Source organism: Sceloporus occidentalis, unplaced genomic scaffold (genome assembly GCF_023333645.1).
Source record: "Sceloporus occidentalis isolate IW3139 unplaced genomic scaffold, rSceOcc1.0.p SCAF_1, whole genome shotgun sequence".
In the NCBI taxonomy this organism is placed as follows: domain Eukaryota; kingdom Metazoa; phylum Chordata; class Lepidosauria; order Squamata; family Phrynosomatidae; genus Sceloporus; species Sceloporus occidentalis.
This window is the reverse complement of record NW_028316981.1, coordinates 34,649,153-34,664,095: the sequence shown is the minus strand read 5'-3', so window position 1 is coordinate 34,664,095 and position 14,943 is coordinate 34,649,153. Positions and strand designations below refer to the sequence as shown.

General features: G+C 39.6%; 1 protein-coding gene across 1 annotated transcript in view; it reads left to right on the top strand.

Annotated features, from left to right (window-relative positions):
• Nucleotides 1-12,232, top strand: part of LOC149321303 (succinate--CoA ligase [GDP-forming] subunit beta, mitochondrial) — a 279,860-nt gene extending 267,628 nt beyond the window's left edge. Inside the window, exon 11 of the mRNA XM_089519254.1 lies at nt 11,631-12,232. Coding sequence (XP_089375380.1) covers nt 11,631-11,746 — 116 coding nt within the window. The 3' untranslated portion in view covers nt 11,747-12,232. The remainder of the gene's footprint in view (nt 1-11,630) is intronic.
• Nucleotides 12,233-14,943: the final 2,711 nt, after the last annotated feature.

Below are 14,943 nucleotides of genomic sequence, written 5' to 3'. Positions count from 1 at the left end.
TGTTAAGGAGTCCAAAGTGGCTGGAAAAAGCATGTATTCACTACTCTAATTTCAATGGATGAAGCAATTGTTTATACTGGGAAAGTGCAACCCTTCTTTAAGTTAATATTCTATTTTTAACTTATAGTTTAAAAAATACTATATTATGTATAAAGTATAAGTAGAATTACTCAATAACGGAAACCTCAGCGGGTGCAAAATGCCACAGTGAGAATGCTGACTTGGGCTAGTTATAGGGAGCATATAACTGTGTTGCTGAAACAGTTTCACTGGCTACCAGTTCGTTTCTGGGCACAATTCAAAGTGTTGGTGGTCATGACCTGTAAAGCCCCACATGGCATATGTCCAGACTATTTGAGAGGCCATATCTCCCCATACAAACCTGCTAGAGTCCTGAGATCTTCAGGAAAAGGTTTTCTCTCAGTCCCACCACCATCACAGGCTCACCTGATGAGGACACAAGAGAGAGCCTACTGCATAGAATTTATTTTATTTTATTTTTTGCTGTTTCCTGCACCCCCCCAAAAAAAAAATGCTGCTTTCCCCGCAAAACCACCACATATGACTTTTCTGCAGAATCAGTCCAGTATTACAAATAAGCTTCAAAAACTGTGTGGTTTCCTTGGACTTTCCCAGGAAAAAGGGTTATTAAAATTACTTCTTGCTTCCTAAGCCAAGAAATTTAGTGAAGAATTACGTCTTTGCTCCCTCTGATCCACAGCATAATTCCAGAGCAGGCACTTTGTTCCTGTTTCCACTGAAGTCATATTTGAATCCTTGTTTTGAACCATAGAATCATAGAGTTAGAGGAGACCCCAAGGGCCATCCAGTCCAACCCCCTGCCATGCAGGAATACACAATCAAAGCACCCCTGACAAATGGTCATCCAGCCTCTCTCTGTTTTAAAAATGTCCAAAGGAGAGTCCATAACTCTCTAAGGCAGCCTATTCCACTATCAAACAGCTCTTCCTGTAAGGAAGTGCTTTCTAATGTTTAGGTGAATCTCTTTTCCTGTCATTTGAATCCATTGCTCCATGTCTAAGGGGCTGTACAAACAGCGGCCTCCAGCCATCCCTTCTTCAGCCGGATTGGGGCTGTGCAGGGAGGTAGCCAGGATTTTGGGAAGGGGGGTCCAGACTACCACCATTATAATGGGGCTTGGGCGCAGCGGCGTGTGCCCTTCATTGTATCTATTGGAAGGGGGGTCCAGACTGCACAGACTCCCCCCCCCCAGCTACATCCCTGGGCTGTGGCAACCGGCCCCGGTACAGCCTTTCCAGGGCATGAAAAGGGGCCACAAAAAGCAGCTCCTTTTTGTGCACTGGAAAGGGCGTGATAGCCACGGCTATATGGGGCTCCTTTGATGCTGTGTTGTATGCACGCAGTACTGGAGGAGTGCCATGATGCTGCATGGCATGTGAAGCGGTGCACAGCATCATGGTGCCCTGGGGGCGTGTGTCGTGGCAATTACCACATCGTGGCAATGTACAAACCAAAGGGCTGGTCTGTACAAGGCCTAAATCTCTGGAGCAGCAGAAAACAAGATTGTTCTTGGCTTATTCAATTCAGTCTATCTTTTGTTCATCTAACCAGTGCTTGTCATGTTCTCCTTTTATAGCCAAGAGCTGTTTGTTATATGTGTATATGAATTTCATCTATCTCCCCCCGCCCCCCGCAATTTTATATAACTATTAATTGCATAGAATCTTGGGTAACATATTCTCACATTTTACTTTCAGTTTTTGTCCCATGCATCTGCAATTAATATTTGGAAACATGTCTGCATAGCTAATTTAATAGGAATTTCTGCATCCTTAGTTTGCTACAGGTGCCCAACACACCCTTGCATTCAAAGAGCCATGTTGAAAAGAGTTTTTTGATATTGTTTGCACATTATTGGTGACCCAAAATCGTTTGGGATTCAATTCCTCAGTGTATTTAGCAAAATGGGTAATCTTGTATAAGAGTTGCCACTTAAGATTTCATATTACAGCAGGGGACTAGAATAAGATAATACAGTATAAACCTCTCCAGTTCTCACGCAGTTTTCTGTTTAAGGTTTGCTTCAGTGCAAGTGAAATGCAGATTATTTTGATAGCTTGACACTGGAACTCTGTTTACAGTTCTCTAACACCATCCAGTGGTAGGAGGTTAATGTTGGTTTAGTTCAGCAAGGGATTTTTTCACACAGCTTTTGAAGAGAGGAAGACACTTTAACCCCTGTTTCTTAAGCTTTCTAAGCAAAAATTCCCCAACTTTCCAGTGCTTTGCTCCTTCAAGTATCAAAATAAGCAGCATTTATTATGTTGGGTAGTTGGATGGATGGGGGAGTACAGTTATTTTTCAACAGAATACCTGTTTCAGTAGCTTTTTCACAGAACATTTTTAAAACATTCGGAATTTTTTGATATCTTTAAAATAGTCTGTGTGGATTCTAACAAAAATCAAGATGTTGGATATTGTACATAGTTTCTCTGCTGACAATCCATTATGCGCCATTTCTTTTCACTGAAGCAAGACAGTTAATCTGAGGTTTGCTTAGTTTTTAAAAAAATAGTGCTGCTATTGCTCATGAGAACATTTGACTTTGCAAGTCTTTTTTCCATGTGTTTTCCTCTCCACTCTCCCCTCTCCCCAATACTGATTCAGTCAGCAAACATTCTGTTGCAGAGACGTATGTCACCTTTGTGCTTAAAAACTGCCATGAACAAAGGAATATAAAGTTGTTGTTTTTTAAAAATAATTTGGATAAAACAAAGTGTAAAGAGGATAATTAGTCCTTGCCATTCAAAAGAATCTTTTCTACTTAATCCTTTCATTCAGTTTAATGGTTGCATAGAAATATGAATGTGCACTATATTCACCTTGGCCTTTAATTCTAAACCTTTATGTATCACCCTTGATCAATGACTGTAGTCATGAATTTAAGTTTGAGAGGTAGAACATCTGCTTCCTACCAAAATACTATCCATTTTGGATTTTTTGTACACCCTGTATGCCAGTCTTCCAGAACTTTGAAGTCTCTAATGGTTTGGATTAAGCTTCCCATAATCTCCAGTCAGCATTAGCCATGCCAGTTGGGGATAAAGGGAGTTGCAGTCTAACACATCTGATGGGGGCCACATAGTTGAAGGCTGTTGTGGGGACTATTCATTCTAGAATAGGGGTGGACAACTGTGGAAACTTAGGGGGCTACATTAGCCTGCCCCACAGAGACCTTGAAGGGCTGCACTTACACCACACCCACTTCCACAAAAAAGTCAATTATTTTGCCCCCAAATCCCCCCAAATGCTATTTTCACCATCTTTGGGGTTGTTCCTTGAACCCTAGAGACCGTTGGGTCATTTTGAGGCAAAAAATTGGGGGGGGGATTAATTTTGATTCCTAGGATGCCACAAAAACAGCCCTGGTGCTGGCCATATGCAGCCCATGGACTGCATTCTGCCCAGACCTCTTGTAGAACAATATGGAATAAACTATATAATCAGTGTTCTAACATATTGAGAACAAGATACATGCAAACACTCATGTCCCAAACAAAAGGACATGGTTCCTTGACTGTTTGCACTTTTTGAAATATACTCTCATTTCTGCTCAGTCAGAACTGTTGTTTAATCTCTGCACTACCTGTTGTTTTAGTTATGGCTAGTTGCCTCCACTTAATACTGACCTCTGCAATCCTACATGTTCTAAACAGAGTGGTAGGAAGCCTTCATCCTTTGTGGTTAATAATTAAGAGATAGAATCAGGAATGATGCAAATATAATTCCCATTCTTTTAGGAGGTCATTTAGTTAAACATTTTGACATGGTAAATGAAAATGGCAATTTGTTTAAGGGAGGCTGCTGAATAGAGATGTGGCAGTTCTGTGGTTTTATAATTCTCGCTTGACGTTTTGTGATGCAAGTCAGCATATTCAGAAACATGATTTTGGTCATATATTAGTGTGATCTGTCCCTGATAACTCCCTGAGATACCCCACACTGATATTTTCACCTTTCCGGTCATAGTACAGAGTGTTGTGCTATAACCTCAGAGGCTTTTAAAGGTCTGCTTTCATTGGGAAATAAGTACTCAGTCTGCTTATCACTGTTATCAATTTACTCCCACAATTTGTGAAACAATGTCAGATTGTAAAAATGTTAGTTTGGTATTTCACTCACAAAAGGTGATGTCGGGGATTTTGTGCTTCTTCTCCTTGGATGTCCAGTCATCTCAACACTTCCAATGTGGAAGGTAATAGAATTCTATGCATCTGAAATCTGTAAGCTTATTAATGGCTCTTTTGCATGGATGAGTGGGTATTCCTGCTAAATGAAAATGTCCTCCAAGATTAGAGCTTAAAAACACTACTTTACTATAGATTTGAGTCCTCCTTATCTGGAATTCTGAAATCCAAAATATTCCAAAAACCAGAACTTTTCTCATGGGTGGCTGAAATAGTGATATCTTTACTTTCTGATGGTTCGGGGCACACAAACTTCATTTCATGAACAAAATTATTTAAATATATTGAGTACAAAATTACCTTCAGGCTATGTGTATAAGGAGTATATGAAACATAAATTAATATTGTGCTTAGACTTTGCTCCCATTTCCAAGGTAGCTCATTATGTGTATCTAAATATTCCAAAATCTGAAAGAAAGAAAAACTGCATCAGGTCTCAAGCATTTTGAATAAGGGAGACTCTTAGATTCTGCTCTTAGATTCCATCATGCTGACTTTGGGATTCTAAGAGTCCTTTTTAGGGTTGCCAGATGAAATAAGAGATGGGGCTCTTGTTTAATGGCTGTGTAGAAGAGAGTGTTTCAGCAGGTGTTGGTTGTCATGCAGGAAATAACTGCTGAAATTCCCTCTTCTGCATAACCATTAAAGAGACAGGAGAACTGTCTCTTATTTCATATGGTAACCCTAGTCCTAGTCCAAAATAGGGATATTTGTAAGCGCTCCTCGGGATAGTCTTTGAATTAAAGATTGCTGTTAATAAACATAGGTTAGGAGGGAAGTAATATTTGTAATATTCGGCAGTTGAGTATCAGTAGCAGAAAATAAAAACTCAATATTCCTTCGTAAATGTTTGAAAATAATTTCACTCACTCATACAAGCACACATACTCTCAAATACACTCATATTCATATACTCTTGGAAATGTAAATTGAATCAGCATGCTATCTTCTTTTGAAAAAATTACTTATTCTCATCCTGAAGCAACCTAATTATAATTTATGTTCGTAGTCCATGGAAATGTGTTGGCATATTCATGAGCCCATGCAGTTGTTGCCAGAATGGCTCACATCCTTGTGCTCTTATTTAGAATTATCTCTTATTAAAGGACTGAAGCAGCACAAATTGTTAAATATTGAGATGACATTAATTACATTCTAGTGAAAAGAAAGAAGAAGAGTTAAGGTCAAATCTGTGTTTGTCTTTTTGTAGTTGCACTGGGGCTCAATTATGTGTCTTGAAAGAAAATGACGCATAAGGAATCTCCAAGCATAGAAAAATGCTAGTTATTTTGGGGGGGACAGGTTCCCTAGTAGATCCTGTTCATCAGCGAAAGCAGCTGAGATCTGTAAATAGATTCTTTGGCATTATTCCTTTGCAATACAATGTTGCTTCAGCATACCCAAAATAAGGCTTCTCATTGCATGACTTTAAACATCCCTGCTTAGATGACAGGTACTACACAGACATTCACTTCTTCTAAAATGTAGCAACTGAATGTTTGCACACTCAGTTCACTGCACACTAGATCACCACCCATTCTCATCAAATAAAACCTAGATAAATTTAGTTAGTTATATGCTAGATAGTTGCCACTTCTCCAAATGAGGCTTAATGAGTTAGTACATTAACTAAAAACACTCACTGTCAAAGCATTTTTAAAACCCTAATTAAATTTGGGTAATTTTATATATGCTTTTTTCTCTCCCATTCTAATTTGTTTTCTTATTAATCTTGGAGTGCAATGAGTAAAAGAGTTGGAGGAGGATCACATAATTCAGTGCTGCCTTGTTTTAAAAAATGGCAGTGGGAGGCTCAGACTATTTGCCTCCTTGGTAGAAATGTTCAAACAGCTGGAAAGAGAGATTCCAGAGGACTGGGATGGAGCATGTGTGTGAGAGACTGAAGATAACAGAAGCACTGTGGTTGTTAGAAATTGGAAATGACAGGATTTGAACACTTTTGCAGGAACTGGTTACATGTTAAAATAAGCATGGTTCTCCACTTCCATCTCTTTAGACTGAAAGAGTGAAGGGCATTGCCACTTGTCAGCTAATCTGGGATCACCTCCCTCATCATATCTTGTGGCCACCATCAACTTGTGATGGTGGTTAAGCCAGATAATTAAGTTGTCATCAACACTCCATTTAAGCATTCTGAAGTATTGGAATTTCAGGAGTATTTATTATATCCATTCATAGATACATACTGTATTTTCTGGCGTATAAGACTACTTTTTAACCCAGGAAAATCTTCTCAAAAGTCGTGGGTTGTCTTATACACCGGGTGTCATCTTATAGGGCAGGTGCTGAAACCTCTGAGCTGGACTGGAGAATCTGCGGTCACCGCATATGGTGGGGGGAGTTAAAAAACGACCGCATCCCCACCGTAGCGGCGACCGTATGAAAGCAGCAAGGGCGGCGCTGTACAAGTATGGTAGAATAAAATCTTGGAGACAGGGAGGGCTGGGCAGGCAGAGAGAGCTGGCCAGTTCAAGCAGGCTTTGCATACAACAAGTTTACCTGCTAAGTACCTGCATGTCATAAACATTTGAATTAAAATTATCATATTGAAATCAAATCTGATTATTTTTTTTAATTTGGTGTGCGTTGGAAGAGGGGTAGTCTTATACAGCGAGTATATCCTAAACTCTGTATTTTAACTGGAAAAGTTGGGGGTAGTCTTATATGCCCAATCATCTTATACTCCAGAAAATATGGTAAATATAACATTCCCCTTAGGGATAGCACAGACATGGCAATATCTGGGCACTCTCCTTCATTACTTTACATGTATGCCATCTTATACAGTAGTCCCTACCCTTACATGGGGGATCTGTTCCATACACACACAAACACCCTACGTAAGGGAAATTCCGGGTAAGCTCAAGCCCCATTAAAACTAATAGGGCTCATGCTCGCTGCAGCATGGCAGCACTCCCGTGCTACAGGCATGCACACCATTACTCTTCCCGATGTGCAGCACCATTTCTTCCGGTGCAGCTTCCAGCGTATACTGGAAGCTGCGTAAGGCACGCCCGCGTACAACACAATCGCACTGTATTGAGTATATTACACCATATGGTTATCAGGATGTTACCCTTTTATCAGGACATTTCCTAGGGACTTTATCTCTCCATTGAGCTCTTTAACAGGATTTGTACTAGCTAGCACATAGATTAGCAATACTTTTCAACACCATATACTTTAGACATCATACACCTTGTCACCATATTTTGTCCCCTAATTTCCATAGTGTCTGTTAGAACATTATACAGACATTTCATAAAGGCTTTTACAAGTACAGAATTCTGTCCCTTGTATTATATTGTCTTAATATTACAACTTAGCCCATTAGTCATTCAGTTCTACATTCTCCTCTCTTAACGAAGTCCACATCTCCAACAGCTTCTGTGTCTACATAGGCATGCAAAGGCATTGTAAAATCTTCACGTACAAGTATTTTTCAGCATATTGGGCAGCATGTGAGGATAAATGATCAGCCTTATCAGTCGTTAAGTAAGAGTGCACACAATTAGCTTACACATTGCAAATCACTTAGGAAGTGTTTAAGTGCACTGATAAGCAGTATAGAAATGTACTTACTGTAGGTCATTGTAGATCATATTTTTTCCAGCAGGGTCCATTGCCGTATCTCTCAGAATTCAAAATATATCTATTTAGCATAATTTAGGCTTATATCTTTGTTTATGCATGTATTGGTATTCTGCCTGGAAGAAAACTGTCATAGTAACACACACACACACACACACTATGGTACAAAACACACTGCAGAAATAATCCAGTTTGGGAAGACTCTAACTGCCCTGACTTAGTGCTAGGGAGTTCTGGGAACTGTAGTTTTGTGAGGCATTTAGTTTTCTCTGTCAGATAGCTCTAGTGCCACAGTGAACTACAATTCCCAGGATTCTCTAGCACTGAGCCAGGACAGTGAAAGTGGTCTCATACTGGATTGTTTCTGCATTGTGTTTGGGTTCAAATATAGACTAAGCTTTCTGGTTTATATTTTATATACCTTATAAGTCTCCTGAACCCATTATTTACATCTTTTTCTAAACTTCACAAAGTTTAACACACATCAGCGCATAGACTGTATCAACACTTGAGGATACTGTCTAGTTCATTCATAGCTGACTTCCAAGTCCTAGCCTTTTTCTGATTTCTCCTTGTCATTGAGTGTCTCCACTTACAGTTCAAATTTCTCTTTGATTTCTTGGATTTTGTGGAAGAGTCGAAGGCTTTCATGGCCGGCATCCATAGTTTTTGTGGGTTTTTCTGGCTATGTGGCCATGTTCTAGAAAAGTTTCTTTCTGACGTTTCGCCAGCATCTGTGGCTGGCATCTTCAGAGAATGCTTTGCCTAGAAAAATTGGGTGTATATATACTGTGTGAGCCTGGGAATGCAGGAGTGATTTGCATGTGTATTGTTCTGTGCTGATGGCTAGCCTCAGGCTGGGAGACTAATGCATAGGAGGATTACTGTCTGGATATATATATAAAAAATCTTTTCTAATTATTTTTTAAGTTGATTTTATTGTATACTTTAGATTAAGGGCTGGATATGTACTTTAAATGATAATAAATAATGAAATAATAATAAATTAAAATAAAATAAGATGTAGAGATAAGAATACTGATCTGTCTTACACCGCTATGGTAAGGATTACTGAGAGACTGCCCACCAGAGGAAGATGTGGTTATCCAGAATTTACTGTACTGCAACCCCCAACAGCCCTAAGCGAGCACAGCCAATGGTGAGGATTGATGGAAATTGCTGCCAACAACTACTGGAGAGCCACACATCCCCTAACCCTAGTGTACTGAAAGCACTTTAACACGCCAGAAGTACTATGTGCAGTAGCTGATGTGCTGCCTGAAGGGTAATGCTTAGTCTTTTGAATCATACAAACCCTTGACCAATTCTGAAGGTTTTTTTAAAAAATGAACATATATTTTTGGTGCTTGTTGCTTCTGACTCAGCCAGACGTTTCAACTTACCTGCCACTCTGACTTACTTTTTGTTCTCCATTATGCAGTGAGGCACTGAACATCTTCCAGTTGATTTCCTTCAACATTTTAGCACCCCAGGAATAGAAGATAAGCCAATTGCCTTCTTTCCAGTGATCATCTCAATGCATGTGTAAAATATTTCACCCATGGCCTGAATGAGAGCTCCCCCCTCAGGAGACCTTAGCTTTCTACATCTTCAACACACACATATATATATACGCACACAAAAGTGATCTTCTTTATTGACATTCTGTGTTCACGGTTACTAAAGCTTCCAGAGTGTGACTGGGAAGGAACAGGGGAACTGTCTCGATTTTTGCTTGCACATTGCCCTGTCTGCTGCCAAGTGAAAGGTGCCATCATTGTCAGGTGGTGTTCAAACATACAGCATCAAAAACACAGAGGGAGGCTTCTGAACAAGGACTAAATTTGTGTGATTGCTCTGCCAGAACATTTCAACTGGGCCTATCCTTTTTGCAGTGTTAATGAACAAAGAACTAAAGGATGTGAGCAACAATCAGTCATCTCTTTTAATTAATCTCCTCTCATTTAGCGATGCATGTGCCTTTTGTGGGAGCTTGACAGACTGTAACACACACTTCCCTGAAATGTCTCATTCAATTTATAGCCTTGTAAAAAAAGAGAGAGGGGCTATAATTCTTCTGTTGTGTTACCTTGGGGTTTGTGTCAATGAATATGGCTCTTACACTTCAATCCTATCTACATTTAGTCAGAAATAAAAGAGGTTAAATGGGGCTTACCCCAGGTAAGTGTATACAAGATTTCAATATCCATATCAAAAGGTTTGGTTTTTTCCTTTCAAGAAAAAATATGGCACATTGTTATTATTTTCTTAAGAGGGACATGAAAATGTTTCATTTTGAATTTCCTTGAGTCTCTTCACATCCGCCATGTATTTCCTCCCTGTTGTTTCTTGCAAGACTATGTGGTTTCTTCCCATACTAAAATTGGTGCCAGTGTGGGGTATTTTGTTTGCATTTTCCCTAATTTGTGCAATTATTTGCACAATTTGCTTAATTTACACTACTTTTCCCCATTGACTAAGATATGTTTATTTGTTATTCATTTAAATATTCTGTCCTGCACTGTATCAAAAGATCTCCAGATAGCACAAAGTAAAATCAGTGTAAGCAAATTAAAACAATATTAAACAATAAAATAATTTAAAGGAATTTAAAGCATATTAAATACAGTCTACTAGTTAAAAACAAGTTTGGGAGATTAAAACCATTTTGAGACTATTTGCATTAGCATTTTGAGATAAATCAGTGAGGCCCAAAAGGTGTTAATAAATAACCATGAATAAATACCCATTTTATGTCTAAATGACACCAATTGGGCCTCCAAGGGGAAGACATTCCACAGTTGGGGAGCCCTCACACAGTGTATCAGTCGCATTAGTGGTACTCAGAGGAGTACCGCCTTCCCTAGCAGACGTCAGTCTTCAGGCAGGCACATTTCTCCAGTTAGACACATTTTAGTCATTCACAGTTTGAAATACACAGAGAACTGGACAGGGGGAGCCTGTCCCTGTTGGTTTTGCTGGACCTCTCCATGCCTTTTGATACCATCGACCATAGTATCCTGACCCGCCTCTCTGGGATGAGGCTCGGAGGTACTGTTTTATAGTGGCTCCGTTCTTTTCTGGAGGGAAAGGTGATGCTGGGGGATTCCTGTTCGACTCCTTGGCTATTGGCTTGTGGGGTCCCTCAGGGCTCAGTCCTGTCCCCTATGCTTTTTTTTACCAGTACAGAGAGAGTTGCAGTTCAGAAGATGAAAATCCAGCTGCTCCGTGCTCCCTGATGAAGGAAAATGAGGGTGCACTCCTCATTCCTTCTCCCTTCTGAGCTAACTGCTTTCTCATTGTCTGAATAACCTCTCCCCACCCCATCCAGGTTTTGATAGCTGCCAGGTTGGGAGAGAGCATACAGAGCTGGATCAATGGAACATTATGCTCTGCTGGCTTGGTGCAGGATCTTAGCCATTGAAAAGCCATGCACTATATCCCGCATTATGTTGATTCTTCTGTTTATTGTTTACCTTATTAGAAAATCTATAGAGTGACCACGCAAAAATAATCAATACTATTGGACAAAAGTATATTTTTAAAAATGTGTGTTCAGTGCTGATGTTTCTTCTCCTAGTTTAGTACTACTGCAAAACAAATGGCTGTCATTTTTCTAAAAATAAACTGATTGTACAAGATCTGCCTCTGGTCATGCCTAAGATGTGCCTAATCCTTATTACACCTTACAGCGTTGTCCTGAAACAAGACCCCAATTCCTCCTCTTCCAGGCTTTCAGAAACTGAAAAGTGTATATTTGATAACATTTTTTCACCTTTCCCTCCCTAGGGACAAACGTTCATGAAGCCCAGCGCATTCTAAATGAAAGTGGACTCCCAATCACCTCCGCAAGTGACCTTGAAGATGCTGCCAAGAAGGCAGTGGCTAGTGTGACAAAGAAATAAAGACATGGCCAATGAAGAAATGTGCACAATAGATGACATTCCTGAAATTGCCTCAGAATATATATTTAGGATTATTTTAACCAGCCTAGGACTGACTTCTCCGAGCTATCAATGAGAAATCATGAAATATAAAACAAAACAAAAAACTAAACTGTGAACTACACCGAATTCATAGAATCTGTATTTTTCTCAGTTATATGGATTGGAAGTAAATGTGACGAGTAACCACTGTCTGTTGCCATTCAGGTATTTACATTGACAAATCATCACTATTAATGATTACTAGTTAGGGTGAGATGTTTTGTTATCTCTTGGATAGTAGATAATCATCTAATTTTTGCCAGAATGCAAGGCCAATCAGAGTGGACTCCATCACCTGATGGGGGTTAGAACTTGTGTCTCTTATGACAGTCACCTTCCCTTCTCACATTACAAAACAGTTTTGAAATGAATGGAACTCCAGCAAAATGTTTGTGACAAGGCATGGGGGGGGGGGGGGGAGAGAGAAAGAGAGAAACACCAGCCTGTTCAGAAGACTTCAGTGTTCCAGAAGTAGCTCTCTGAATTCCAACCCATATTTGAATTTTTCCAGTTAGTACTAGAGAAAATAACACATTTTTAATGTCATTTGAGCCAAACAAATGGGAACTGGGGGGAGGTAAATCCCTCCTGTTTCACAGCTGCCTTAAAATTAAATGTGCTTTGATATCTACAATATACCTCACATTAGACAAGAATTCAAAAGTGAATCTATAAGAACCCTATTTTGTTCCATAACACAAACACATTTCTCACATGAACATTTTTAAGCACTGAAGTAGAAGTACAACACACCATCATGCCATTGTGCATGCAGCATCTCAGAACATATCCGTCCATTTAATACTGTGATCTTCCGGAATCAATGTGCATCTGCCATTCATAGCATATTGGGGGGAAAGATGGCAGCTTGTTCAGGTGTGAGAATGAATACTGTCAATGTCAGTCAGGTCAGAGATGTGTTCAACAATAAATTCCATCATCCCTGCATGGTCCTTGGCTGGGGATGGTGAGATTTGCAGTTCAGTGCATCCAGAGAGCATCCAAGAAACCAATCATTGTTGAAAATAATGCAGCCGAAATAAAATGGTGATGAAAAATACTGGGGTTCTTGCCTGAAAGTACTGATCATGTGTTTCATTCTCATGTTGAGGGATGGGGGAAATTGAACTTAAAAAGTACTTACTTTGGCTTATCAGGCCTTTGATTTGTGGGAAATAATGCATGCAAAAGTTTTTGAACTCACTTCAAAACCACTTCTCTGTGTTTGGTTCGTAACGGAAACACCGTAAACCAGAATGTTAACCGCTGAAATTCGCTTTGCTTTAGGTGTCTGCTATTTACACGGGTTTTCATCTAATCAAGAAATAGGGATATAAACAACATTGTTCAACTGACAAGCCACATAATTATATTATGAACATTTTTAATAATGTTCATTAAGAAATATAAAAATTTTGTAATTTAATAAAAAATGAAAGTTAGTTAATAAATTTTTCTATGTTAAACATCAGTGTCAATTCATACTGTGTGTTGTTTTTCTGAATTCTTATGAAATGGTTAGATATAAATTTTAGTGTGTGTTTGATTGTTTTGAAATGTCAGTGCACCCGATCACTATATAAAGACAAATAAAAGTAGGTGTGAGAGGCCCATGAGATGTAGTGGTTTGAATATTGGACTAAAACTCTGGGAGAGCAGGTTATAAATCTCCATCCAGCCATGGAAACCAACGGGGGTGATCTTGGGCAAGTCACAGTTTCTAAGCCCCAGAGGGCGGCAATGGCAAGTGCCTCTGAACAAATCTTGCCAAGAAAACCTCAAGACAGGTTCACCTTGGGGAGATCACCATAAATTAGAAATGACTTAAAATCACATAACAACAAAAAGGTGTATGTGTCTGTAAAGCAAGGGTGGTTGACAGTCTAATTTTGAATTGTGGTGCCCAGAACTGGACACACTATTCCAGGTGAGGCCTGATCAAAGCAGAATAGAGTGGCACTATTACTTCCCTTGATCTAGACACTATACTTCAATTGATGCAGGCTAAAATCACATTAACCTTTTTAGCTGTTGACTCATGTTGACTCATGTTCATCTTGTGGTCTACTGGGACACCTAGATCCCTTTCATGCATAGTCTTCTTAAGCTAGGTGTCTCCCATGCTATATCTATGCATTTCATTTTTTAAAATTTATTTTGCCCTAAGCGCAGTACCTAACATTTCTTCATGTTGAAGTTCATCTTTTTAGTTTTGGCCCAGCTTTCTAATCTATTTGGACCTTTTTAAATTTTCATCCTGTCCCCTGGAGTATTAGCTATTACTCCTAATTTTGTGTCAATAAGCATGCCTCCTATTCTTTCATCCAAGTCACTGATAAAGATGTTGAATAGCACTGGGCCCAGAACAGAACCCTGTGGCACCCCACTGGCCACTTCTCTCCAGAATGAAGAGGAGCCATTGCTGAGTACCCTTTGAGTTTGGCCCATCAACCAATTACAAATCCACACAAAAGTTACTTTGTCTAACTCACATTTCACTAGCTTGATTGCAAGAATGTCATGAGAGACCTTGTCAAAGGCCTTACTTAAATCATGATATGCTATATCTACAGCATTCCTTTCATCTTCAAGCAGGTAATTTTAACCACCACCACCCTCCCCCCCAAAAAAAAAAGAGATGGAGGGGGAATCAGATTAGTCTGGCATGACTTGTTTCTCTGAAACTCATGTTGACTTTTTGTGATTTGGCATTCCCTTCTAAATGTGCACTGACCCTTTATTCTAGAATCTTTCCTGGTACTGATGTCCGACTAACTGGGCAATAATTGTTGGCATCCTCTTTTTTTCCCCTTTTTGAAGATGGGGACAATGTTTGCCCTCCTCCAGTCTGCTGGGACTTCTGTTCTTCAGGAGATCTCAAAGATTATTGTTAATGGCTCTGATTACATTTGCCAATTTAGATTAGAAAGCTGGGCCAAACTAACAAAATGAAAGTCAACAGGGAGAAATGTAAGGTACTGCCTCACTTGAAATACTGTGTCCAGTTCTGGCACCACAATTCAAAAAGGATGTTGAGAAGCTGAAGCGTGTCCAAAGGAGGGAAACTAATGGTGAAGAGTCTGGGAAACCATGCCCTATGAGGACCCACTTAGGGA